The sequence below is a fragment of the Netta rufina genome (genome assembly GCF_964035555.1).
Source record: "Netta rufina genome assembly, chromosome: 16".
Taxonomy (NCBI): Eukaryota; Metazoa; Chordata; class Aves; order Anseriformes; family Anatidae; genus Netta; species Netta rufina.
In genome coordinates, this window is record NC_140140.1 from 2,445,038 (window position 1) to 2,456,778 (window position 11,741).

Here is an 11,741-nt window from a genome sequence, read left to right on the forward strand (position 1 = left end):
CTGACATCAAGAGGAACAAGCCAGCTGCCCTCACCAAGGAAATGCATCCCAGTCTACCAGGAGCAGAGCATCCCCAGAATACCAGGGTCCTGTCTGCTCCTCACCAAGCTGGGGTGAAGGCACGGGTGTCAGCCCAACTCAAACCCCGCTGATGGTGTCCACGAGCAGCAGGGAGACAGCTCTGGGTCCCCAGCCAGTTCCGCTAGGATGGACACCAAACTGCATCCACATCGAGATCCTACCAACAGCCCAGAGCTGCGCAGGGATGGCAAATGTGCTCCTGCTGCCTGTTCTTACAATGAAGAACTCTTCAGCATATTTCTCCTCTATGTTCTGTAAGAAATAGAATTACAGCCAAATCCTAGTGCTTCAAATCCGAGCATTTAACAGCTTTAGTTAAAGCAGTCAGGTTCTTTCCAGAAGTGTTTGTTTGTCCAGCTCAAACAAGCTGCTTTTCTTAAATAGAAGCCTGCCACAGATGGGTGACTCAACCCCATCCCCGCTGACACGATTCAGAGGCTAGGAAAAAAACACACAAGAAGTGCATCCTGCCACTGGGCTGAAAAAAGTCCATTTTAGGGCTGTTTCTTTAACATAGGCTCCAAACAATCAGAAAACCATTCTTCCCCCAGTGTGCAGAGGATGGGGGATGCCAGCACTGAGCAGCACAGGGCCCGTCCTGCAGCAGCATCCCCGCACCCACAGGGACGTGGGCATTGCTGGGGCTTTGAACTCCACTTCAAAGCTGTGGCCAGAGCAAGGTTTCTGTAAACTCAGGGAAACAGGTAAATATTTGTCAGGGTCAATTAAGCCTCCTCATCCCCTCAAAAGTCATCTGCATGATCTGGCAGGCACAGAGCCCTGGGGCTTACCGAACCTCCCCAGGAGGCAGACAGACACCCAGCACTGCAGCGAGGAGGGCAGGAGGTTTTCCCCTCACCACAAGCCATGAACTCACACAGACATCTCCTTCAGTTGCTGGCTGGTAGGCATAGGAAGGTCCTGTCCTCAGGCACAAAGGAGGGGAGAGGAGCAGAGCTCTGGTTTGTAACCCCTCCTCGCACCCCCATTACTCCAGATTGGCGTCAGCTGCTCGCGGAGGCTGAGCGCACACCTCCCGTGTCCCACCTGCTCCTGCAGGTTTTAGCGGTGGGCATTGCGAGCTATTGGTGCCAGAAGCTGTAACATCAGATAACGCCTCCAGGAATTTATGAAGTTCCACTTTCTGACATCCCCTGGCCCACGCAGGGGGCCTGAGGTGTGGAGTGTGGAAGCAGGGCTGTGCTGCAGACACCCTGCCATCGGCTGAGACACCAAACCCTACCAGTGCTCCCAACCTTCCCCTTGCTTAGCACAGCACAAAAATGCCATCTTAAAGGAGAAAAAAGGCAAGGGAAAAGCTAAAACCAGCCAACCACCAGATGAGACACATGCAGAAGGAGGCGGCAAGGCTCCTTCCCCCATCCCAAACCCCAGCTGCCGGTGGCCGATCCCCCTGGCTCCACCGTGGCCCTGGGGCAACGCCACCCTCCCTGACTTTTAGCCAGATGTAGACAAGTTGTAGACAAGCAGAGGCTGTAGGCAAGCGGAAAAGGAAGCACCAGGGCTGTATCTGAGGCAAGCTGGGAGCCACGTGCCGGCCCCAAGGGTGCCTTTTCCCTTGGCTCCAGCCCCGCGTGCACCCAGCCCCGTGGCCGTCCCCTCCTCGCTGCTCTTGGCACTGGGGCAGAGCCATGGCAGCACAGATGCGTTGGCACAGGGCACAGCCAGAGCTTTGTCCTGCAGCCCCAGCGACATCCAGAGCTGCCGATGAGCTGCAGGAATCCGCCCGTTCGCCTCCCTTTGTACTTCAAAGGCCGGAGGCTGGGAAGCGCGGGCTGAGCGCAGCTGGCAGCGCCCAGGCCCTCGGGAGATAAGGTATCTGTCCTCAGCCAAGCTGCTCCAGTTCTGGGCTTTTCAGGGGCTCACGAGTCTGTGTGTCCCCTGGTTAGGGGAGAAAAGAGCCCAGGGGAAGCATCTCTGTGCTGGGAGAGGCACTGAGCACATTGCTCCCATTTTGGATGCGCTCAGTTAAAGTTCACGTCCCTACAGCTCCTTTCTTTGCATCAGTATCAGTCGATGGGGCAGGTAATAAAGAAATAAGGCAGAAAGGAGCACCCCGAGGGCTCGTTTTCTGCTTTTCCAGCCACTGTCCTGCTTTGAGCAAAGTGGTCCTTGCGAACATCTGAGCCCCCGCAGCTGAACCTGAGAAATCTCTCGTCCAGGCAGGCAGAAATCTGATGGCTTGGGTCCAGCCATCTGGACGTGGGAAAGCTCGGGAGCCCCATGAGAAAAGGGAGATTTCTTGGCAAAGGCTCAGGCAATCTTTCCGGGAGAGCAGAGGGCTGGAAACATGAGGTGTCTGTCAGGCTGTGCCTGCTCTGCTGGCACAAGCCAGGAGTCCTCAAGGTGCACAGGTAAAGCAAGAGATTTTATAAATCTGTGCAAAAAATAGCAGTTTTTTTTTTTTTCTCAGCTTTGATGCTAGAAGCAGGCAGACATCACAGCAATCCCACCCTGTGCTGCCCTGGGGGCATGGGATCAGCTCCTGCATGGTGCTGGGCACCAGCACCCCCCAAAGACGTGGTGCTGTGCACGAAGAGCTATGTGCCCAGTGCCACTCGGGAGACCGAAAGCATCAGGGGCAGCCCCTGCTGTGCCTCTGCACCTCCACGGGGAGCACTGGAGGTGCTGGACCCTGCAGTTTCCCAGCCTCGTGAAGGGTTTTAACCCATCAGTCCTGTCTGCCCGAAGTCCCCGTCCTGCAGCCGTGAGCTCAGCCCCCGTGCCCCTGGGCACCCAGCAGCTGCTGAGCTGTGTCCCTCCATGGTCTGCTCCAAGCCTGCCTCTCCTGGCAGGTTGTTTCAGCCCTTTTCTTCTCCCGGACAAGCTGCAGATGCTGGAGGGCACTGCTGGTGCTGTGGGGGGAGTGAGCAGGGGTAGAGGGTGCCAGGGCCACCTGGGCACGGAGGTGACCAAGGAGAGGAACAACGGGAACAAGACCTCCCTGTGCGGCCATGAGAAATCCGCCTGTGAGCCAGTGCCAGGTGCTCAGTTTCTATCTTAATTTTGGTCTAGGAAAAAAAAAAAAAAAAGTGAGCACGCTGAACACACAGGGGCTCCAGTCAAGCTGCGGTGCACACCCGTCCCAGCAAGAAAATTACACGGGGAGGCTGCCAGGGTGTCCTGACTTCACTTTGCCGGGTCTGGGCTTTTGGGGCTGCGATCCCACAGCCCCTGGCCAGCTGGGATCCAGCCCTCCAGCCGAGCTGCAGCACGTCCCCGGCACCACCACGCAGGTAGCGCTGCCCGCGCCAGACACCAAGGAAAGAAGTGACCTCGGATGCTGTCGGCTGTGGGGTGGGTTTTGCCCCTGTGCCGTGGCACCCAGCGATGCGCAGCCCCGGTGGGTGCTGCTGCTCCTGCTCCCTGTGCTCACATCCCCAGCACGGGCGCAGCAGCCACAGGGACAGAGGGGATGCTGCGGGCTCTGGATGTGCACGGCGGCAGCGTGGGGTGGCCACCAGCAGAAATTGGCCGTGGTCCGGGCATCATTGGCTAGTGGCAGGGGTGGGGAGCTCCCACCTGGACCCCTTTGCACCAGCAGGACGGGACAGAGGCTGAACATGGGCTAAAATAAAGGATGGATGTGGTTCTGCCACGAAGCCCGGCAGCTGGACATGCAGACACCAAGCACCAGGCGAGGTGAAGAACTGCAGATATTCACCTCCCCGTCACATTTGCAGGGCTGCTGGCAAACAGTAACAGCAAATTGCCTTTGAGCTGGGCTTCGAGTAGCTGCCGTGCTGTTTGCTAAGTGGATTTCTAAACTTAGCCCGGTTACTGTAAAAAATACCTTCGCAAGAACCTTCTGTCTGCAGCTTCAACTTCAGAGAGCTTCGTTTCTCGAGACGGCAGAAAAATTTCTCGCCGTTGAAAGGCGCCGATTGTGCCCCGCTGCTGGCAGGAGCTCCCCGCGTCCTCGTCACAGCCGTGGGCACACCAGGAGAGGCGGTGTGTGTGACCCCGCTCCTTCCCAAAGAGATCACTTGGGATCCTGGCAGCCCGGCAGCCTCGCCCTTTGGTGGGCAGCGTTTGGCCACCGCTGCCTGAATGCCCCCAGGCCATGGGTTTTGCTTCGCTCCCCAAGGGCAGGGCTCTGCCGCCCTCCTCATCCTCGCCCGGAGCAGTGGGATGTCCCCCTCGGGCTTTTGGTGTGAAATCGTGGCGTTACCTCAGCCTGGAGGAGCCGAGGCACATGGACGGGGTGGTAGCAGGGTGCCAGACAGCCCTGCCACATGGAGCCAGCAGTGTGGATGCTTTGGAGGAGTCATTTTTAAAATGGGAGTCCTGAAGAAAGAGTCTCAGTGACAGCTTAACTGCGTGTTTACCTCCAAAGTTCACAAATAAATGCGCGAGGGTTGGTCTGGGCTTTCTCATGTTGTAAAATACGAAGATCGAGTTCTTCTGACCTGCAAGTCAGGAGAATTTCCTTCCATGTTCCCTGAAGAGGAACCTAGCCCTTGGCTGAGCAGCCTTTGACTGCCTCAGGGCTTTGGCAATGTCAGGAGACCCCAAATCCCTTTCTATCCCTGCCAAGGTGGCGCTGGGGTGGCCTGGCTCTGTTGCACCCGCTGAGGGTCCGGCTGCCTCCACTGCACCTCCATCCTTTGTGCCAGGGTCTGGGGAGCTCTGCAGGTCCCCAGCACCGCCCTGTGCCACCCCTCGTGGGGTTGTGTCACCCCTGCCACCTCCATGCATGGTGGAGGATGCCCAAAGCCCCAGACCAGGAGCCACACAGATGTGCCAGAGAAACCCTGCTGGGTGCATCAGCCCAAAAAGCATCCGAGCACATCTCTGCTGAGACAGGGCTGCGAACCCGGTGGTTTCTCTCCTTTCTTTCCCCAATGCTCACTAAAATGAGCTCGCCGGTGCTGCTGCCTCCAGCCGAGTGTGTGTGCTTCTTGGCGCCCTGCGAGCTGCTCTCTGCAGATGCCGTGTGCTTTGGCAGCCCGGCCAGTCTGGGCTGCAGGATATTACCCCTGGCAGGGACACAAACCCCTCCAGTTCCTGGAATTCGGATTGTCTCGCAGAGTGCTGATCAAGCAGCGCTTTTCCTCTGCACCCAAGGCAAGTCCCTTGCCTGTCCTGTGTGGCTGCAGGACCACGGCAGGTTCACCTCTCTGACAAAGCAAGGCACAGCACATTGGGGAAAAAAAAAAGCTATTTCCTCAAATGCAGAGCTCTGCAGTTCATGGCACTGGGCGAGCATTCATTATGCAGGGCTCTGTCTTTTGTGAAACAATAAATCACTGAAAAACCCCCTCTGCAAACCAGCCCCAGTGCCCTGGGAAGGCTGCATGTGGTGAGCAGCTCCCTGGGGTGCAGACGGGGATATCCCTCCTGCACACACCTCCCTCCGCCCCCGGGGCCCGCAGCACCTCCAGTTACTTTACAGGAGAGCAGATTCCAGGAAAACTCAAGTGCTGGCAGAAAGCTACCTGGGGCGTGTTTCAGCAGTGCCCCACAGCAGGGGGAGGCTGCGTTGGTGGCTCACACCAGCTCCGTACCCTCACCCTATTCCCACTCCATGCACACTCCTGGTGCTCCCCACGTTCCCGTTTCCCTTGTGCTGCAGCGTGGGTTTGCTGCGGGTGCTCAGCCAGTGCCAGGCTTCTCCGCTCGTTGTCTCTGCCAAAACAGTTACGGGCTCTTGTGTTTCGGTGCCCTGTGACCACTCAGCCACCCCCCGGGGATGCTGACTGCTCGGGTGCTGCAGGAACACACACCTGCTGCTGCAGGATGATCTGTGCAGGACCGCTGCTGGCCTGAGGACACGTGCACCCCAGTGGCTGTGTCCTCCAAGGAAGGGACAACTCTGCCACCAGCTCACAGCACCCTGGGGTCCCCCTGCTTCCCCACATTGCCTTGCTGGAGCAAACCCCTGCACCCAGCCTGCTTTCCTGGCTGCAGCCCCCCAGCCAGACCCCCGTGGGGGACACAGGCAGGGACACACATCCCTGGGGCTCTCTCCCTGCGGGTATCTCACGAAAAACAAACAAAAAACCACCCGGCAGCCAAAGAGCAGCTTCCCTGCCTGCCGGCGGTGGCTGCGTGTGCAAGAGGCGTGCACGGGGAGCCGGCTATAAACCGCCGGGCAGAGCTCTTCCCAAACCTCAGCACGTTCCCCGGGGGGAAGAGCTAAGATGCAGCTTCTGCGTCACGCTGCCGCGGGCTGCCCGCCTTGGCTGGGTTAAATCCCTCGCACACGTGCCCCGAGCAGGTTCCCTGCGCTCAGCCCCGCGCTCAGGACCCGTGGCTCGGTCCTCAAGGTACGTGGGGGATGCAGGAGATGCAGCGCTGAGGGACGAGGAGGTTCCAGCCTTTTATTTTTTTAATCATTCTGGTTTTGCGGTGGTTTATTTTTCTCCCCCTCCTGCCCCAAGATAAGGACTTGTTAGGATTTCTCGCCGATGCTTTTAGAAGTTGCCGGGTGTTTCTTTACCTGTGTGAGGTTTCTGTTTGCCCGGGGGATTTTCTCTACGTGCCCAGCACCTGAGAAGTGACGGGGCGAGTAGCTCTGCATGCCCCTAATTAGCCCTGTCTGGCAGGTAGCTGGGATAACCGAAACAACTGGGGCAGAGTCTGCGCTGCTTTTTTCTTAAAAGAAACACCAAGACAAGCGAGCCAGCTCCCTGCCGCTCCTGGTGAAGTTACCGTGACGAACGCGCAGGAACGGCGGGTGGTCAGCAGGGTGATCCAAGACCGATTTCGGAAAGGACAAAAGCAAACCCTTTTCCACCTTCTTTGGGGACAGGGGCTTGCACAGACACGAGCAGAGGTGCGGGCGGTGTTTTCTCTTGCAGCCTGACCCGGGCTCTGCTCCGCGCTCCGGCTGGCAGGGCTGCGATGCCGCGGCTGCGCTTGCACCTCTGCTTCACCGGCGTGCTCTGCTGGCTGGCGCACGAGGCCGGCTCCTTCGCGCTGCCCAACGCCACCGAGCTCCTGTCCCCTCCCAGCAGCGCGGGGCCGGGGCCGGCTCCTGGCACAGGGGTGCCCCGCGGCCGCCGCCGCCGCTCCCTGGCCCCCCGCGAGGTGAGCGCCATCCTGGACTACCACAACCAGGTGCGGGCGCAGGTGTCCCCCCCGGCCGCCAACATGGAGTACATGGTGAGTGCGCATCGCTCGTGCCGCGGGGCAGGGGGCTGCTGGGGTTTGTGGCTCATCCCGGGGGTGTTTTGCACCCCTGGTGCAGGATGGACCCATGTGCGCCCAGAGCTTTCCTCCAGGAGAGGCAGAGCGGGTGCAGGATGCGACCCAGCACATCCCGTGCCAGGGCAGATGTGGGTCCCTGATTTCCCTGCCCCTGGGGCCATTCCCCCTGCTGCAAGCTGGGTTTTCCTGCAGTCCCAGCACTGCAGGGAGGCTGCCTGGCCCTGCTTGTGTCTGCAGGTGCCCCATGGGGATGCTGCGGGAGGGAACAAAGCTGCTGGCACCACTACAGTGCCCTCAGGCACCTGGCTGGGGATGGACCGGCTCCTTACAGCATGGAGCACCCTGACATCCCCATCCTTCCTCTAGCACTGAGCAGGGAGGGTCTTTCTGGTACCCTGTGAAGCAGAAAGCTCCCACACCTGCAGAGGGGGACGTGCCTCGGGTGTCTCCATGCCACCTGGAGCAGGTGGTGCCATGTGCTGCTCCTGAGCTGGTCCCCGAGGGCTCTGGGGTGGGACAGCAGATCCAGGAGGGAGGTGGGAGCAGACCCGGGATGGAGCTGGGAGCAGCCGGGAGGTCCCTGGATGCTGCTGGAGGAGCAGCAGGCTCAGCACACAGCAGGTCAGATGTGCCTGGGGCATCCTGTGCTGCTTCGTGCTTGGCCTAAATCCCTGCCTTCCAAAATCCCTCTCCTGGGCACGGCTGAGGCTCATCCCCAGAGCAGTTTGCCCCCTTCCCGCAGCTCTTTTCCAGACTGACATGCAGGCCAGGTTTTGGGGGCAGCTGGAGGGGTTCAGATCCCCCTCTCCAAACACAAGGAGCGGGTTTCCCCACCTGCCCGCCCCTAGCAGCCCAAATCCCCACCGTTCGTTCTTTTCCCCCTCTCCAGGTGTGGGACGAGCGGCTGGCCAGGGCGGCGGAGGCATGGGCCGTGCAGTGCGTGTGGGACCACGGCCCCCCCCAGCTGATGAAGTACGTGGGGCAGAACCTCTCCATCCACTCGGGCAGGTAAGGGCCCCCTGGGGAGCCCCCGGGAGCTGGCTCCCAGCACTTGGTGCTCCGCTGGGGGCTGGATCTTCCGAGCTGCTGCCTCTGGCCTGGGGAGCAGTGGTTCCTGCAGCGGGGCGTCCCGCCCACACCGCAGGCTCCCTTTGCAGGTACCGCTCCGTGGTGGACATGGTGCGCTCGTGGCACCGCGAGCAGCAGCACTTCTCCTTCCCGCACCCCCGCGAGTGCAACCCCCGCTGCCCCTCCAAGTGCAGCGGCTCCGTCTGCAGCCACTACACCCAGGTGAGAGCCCCCCCGAGCCCCCGGCTCACACAGAACGGGGGGGGCTGGATTTGTGCTGGGGGCGATGGAGCCCCTGAAGGTGCTCGCAGCGGTCCCTGCACGCGCATTTCTGTATCCTCCTCCTCTGGGACTGGATCCTTGCTTCTGTTTGGTTTGAGTCACAAAGCTCGCTCCAGGAGCTTTTTTCCCCACTTTGCCCTCACTTTCTCCTTATTACCCCCCTAACACCTCGAAGGCTTTGAAAAGCAAAAGAAACCCAACCAGCCCCTTCCCGCTCTGCCCGATCATGAATCACCTCCGTGGCAGAGCGGCTTCTTGGCGCTGCCCGGCCCCGTGAATGCAGCCCCTTCATCCCGCGGCACCTCCGGCCACGCGTTGCCAGCACGAGGTGGAAAACCTCCAAGCCTCCCTCTGCCTCCCCGCCTTGGGGCTGAGCCCCTGCGATGTTTGTGCGGCTGTCTGGGAGCGCAGAGCTGCCTCGGTCCCGGTGTGGTTCCCCGGGGTGTCTCGGGGGCTGTCTGGGCTACAAATGGGCAAAACACATTTTTAAAGGGAGAAATTCAGCCCTCGGTGGCTTTAGGAGGAGCCTTCTGGTTCTGGTCCCCACGGGAGGAGTTTCACCTCCCTGCAGCCTCCGCTGGCAGTGCTTCAGGGCGAGCTTTGGTGGTTCGGTCGGGTCAATCAGACACCACCAGACCCCGCTGCTCATTTCAGGCAGTGTGTCCTGGTGCTGGGTGGGCACAGAAAAGGGACATGGAGAAGCCACCCTCGGGTGGCCGAGTGGTGCCAGGGTGGGCACAGCATCCCCCTAGGGAATTGGGGCTGTCGGGGCCCGGTCCCTGCCCGTTGGCTGGAGCTGGCAGTGCTGACCACCCGCTCTCTGTCCTGGCACAGATGGTGTGGGCGTCCTCCAACAGGCTGGGCTGCGCCATCCACGCCTGCAGCAACGTGCGGGTTTGGGGCAGCACGTGGCGCCGCGCCGTCCTCCTCGTCTGCAACTACGCCATCAAGTAAGTGCGCGCGGGGAGCCGGCCGCACCGCGCTGTGCCACGCTGCGCTGGGTGCCGTGCAGGGGCGATGCTGCTCTCCTCTCTTCCCAGGGGCAACTGGATCGGGGAGGCGCCCTACAAGGTGGGGAGGCCGTGCTCAGCCTGCCCGCCCTCCTACGGCGGGGTCTGCTCCAACAACATGTGCTTCACGGGACTCAAATCCAACCAAGTGGGCTGGCTGTAGGGCTGCGGCAGCGCTCCACGCCCCCCCTGCCCCATCACCCCCTGGCGACGGGGGAAAAGAGGATTATTTATAACACCACGCTGCTTTTGGCCCTCCGACCCTCCTCCCTGTGCTGCGTTAGGCGTTAGGCAGGATATCAAACCCATTTCAGCCCCAGTGCTCCCACCCTTTTTGGACACCCTCTGGGGGCACTGCCTTTTCCAGCTGCTTCGTGCTGGGGGGCGCTGGGGACAGCTCGTGGTGGCCTGGGGCACGTGGGGGGAGCGGGGTTGGCTGTCATGGCCCTGCTGCATGGGGCTGGGGGCTCTCCCTGGGCTGGGCAGGGGCCGTGCAGTGACCAGCCAGACCGTCCCTTTGGGGTGAGTGACTGGAGCCCTGTGTGCATCGCTCTGTGGGGCCCCCAAGCCACGGCCCCCGGCTCTGAGCACCCCAATAAAGCGGTCTGGAGACCTGAGTGCTCGTGTCTGTCCTTACTCACAGCCTGCTGTCCCCTCCTAACATGGAGTTGTGCAAGTTTGCTCTGTGTTTTGGGGTTTCCCCAAAGCGCCAAAGGGTGCAGGAGCTCTGTGTTGGCCATTGCTCTGGGAGATGCCCGGGCACTTTGCTCCATCGTGTGGGAGAAGCCAGCACTGCCGGGACACTGGGCACAGCGGGGACGCGGCTGCCAAAAATCCCTGAGGTTTTGGCTCAGGACCGTGCCCTGCCTGCGATGCTGGGGCTGGTGGGAGCTGGGGCAGGCAGAGCCCCCCCAGGTGCCCCAGCTCTCCCCATCTGCCAGCTGCTCGGATTTCTTCCAAACCTGCCTTTCCCCCACTGCTGCAAAGGGCTTTAGCCCAGCCTGGAGGCGACAGGGGGCTCAGGCCCAGCCTGGGCTGCCGGGAGGGGGGTGCAGAGCAGTCCCCCAGCACCTGGCAGAGCCGGGTTGGTGTTGCCTCAGGTGTGGGCACGCTGGCAAGATGCCCCTTCCTCCCCCTGCTGCACGCCTCCCGGGAGGAAAGGGGGGAGGCCAAGCAGCGCCCCCCAAATGGAACCCCCTCAAACCTCCCCGCAGGGCCCTGCCCAAGTGTGGGGTCGCATCCACACACCTTGTGACTGTGAGGTCCCAGATGTCCTCCTGGGTGGAGCACGGATGTCCACGGGTCACTCCAGGCCATCGCAGGTCCCCACGAACCCCAGGAAGGCAGCCAGCTCTCCCTGCTGCTCCGTGAGCACAGACAGAGCATCCTGCAAGGAGACCGCCAGAAACAGGGGTGCAGGGAAGGGTTTGGGGAGCAGAGGGAGGTGAGGAGCGAGCTGCAAACACCACGCACCAGCCCCACGCTGCGGGCACCACCCTGCATCCCACCACTGCATCCCCAGCCCCACCGACCCCCCCGGTTTGGCACCGAGGGCACAAACCCTGAGCTGCAGCCGGGGGATTTCCCCCCTTGGCCGGGCTCTGCTCTGCCCCGGCCCCTCTCTGCCATCCCCAGCCCGGCGCCACGTGGCTCTGCCCTCGCTCGCCTTTGTTCCCCCCACGGCCGGGCGATGCCGTGAGCCCCGCGGCGCCGCGCTGCCGACCTCCCTGCAGCTGGGGGGAGCCCCGGCCTCCGCCACCCTGGCCTTGACACCGGCTGGCAGCAGGAGCCCCAAAAGAGTCCAGTAAAAGCCATGTTTGAGTTTCTAGCTTGGCAGCAGTTACTATAGCTACAGCAACAGCACCTTGCAGATTGGTTTCCATAAGAGCTGGGTTACTATTTAACATCTCCACCCACATTAGCCCTGATTAAGCGAATCAATAAGATAACAGGAGAGGCAGGTTTCCTCGCCCTGCCTCTCCACGCTCCCTCCTGCTTTCACCTAGTTCCTTAGAAAGACACTTCCATTTATTTATTTTATTTTTTTTTTAGTTTAATTTTATTTTTTTAATTCCTACACTTCCTCCGCCTTTCGCCCCGAGTCCCCGTAGCGGTAGCCGGCGCGAC

At 60.9% G+C, this 11,741-nt stretch overlaps 1 protein-coding gene across 1 annotated transcript; it reads left to right on the forward strand.

Moving 5' to 3' along the window:
• Positions 1–6,948: 6,948 nt before the first annotated feature.
• R3HDML (R3H domain containing like) lies at positions 6,949–9,777 on the forward strand (the record flags this gene model as incomplete). The annotated part of the gene is made up of 5 exons (XM_084296901.1): positions 6,949–7,209; positions 8,144–8,262; positions 8,412–8,544; positions 9,439–9,554; positions 9,645–9,777. The coding sequence occupies 5 exons, from the start codon at positions 6,949–6,951 to the stop codon at positions 9,775–9,777; spliced, it is 762 nt and encodes a 253-aa protein (XP_084153027.1).
• Positions 9,778–11,741: the final 1,964 nt, after the last annotated feature.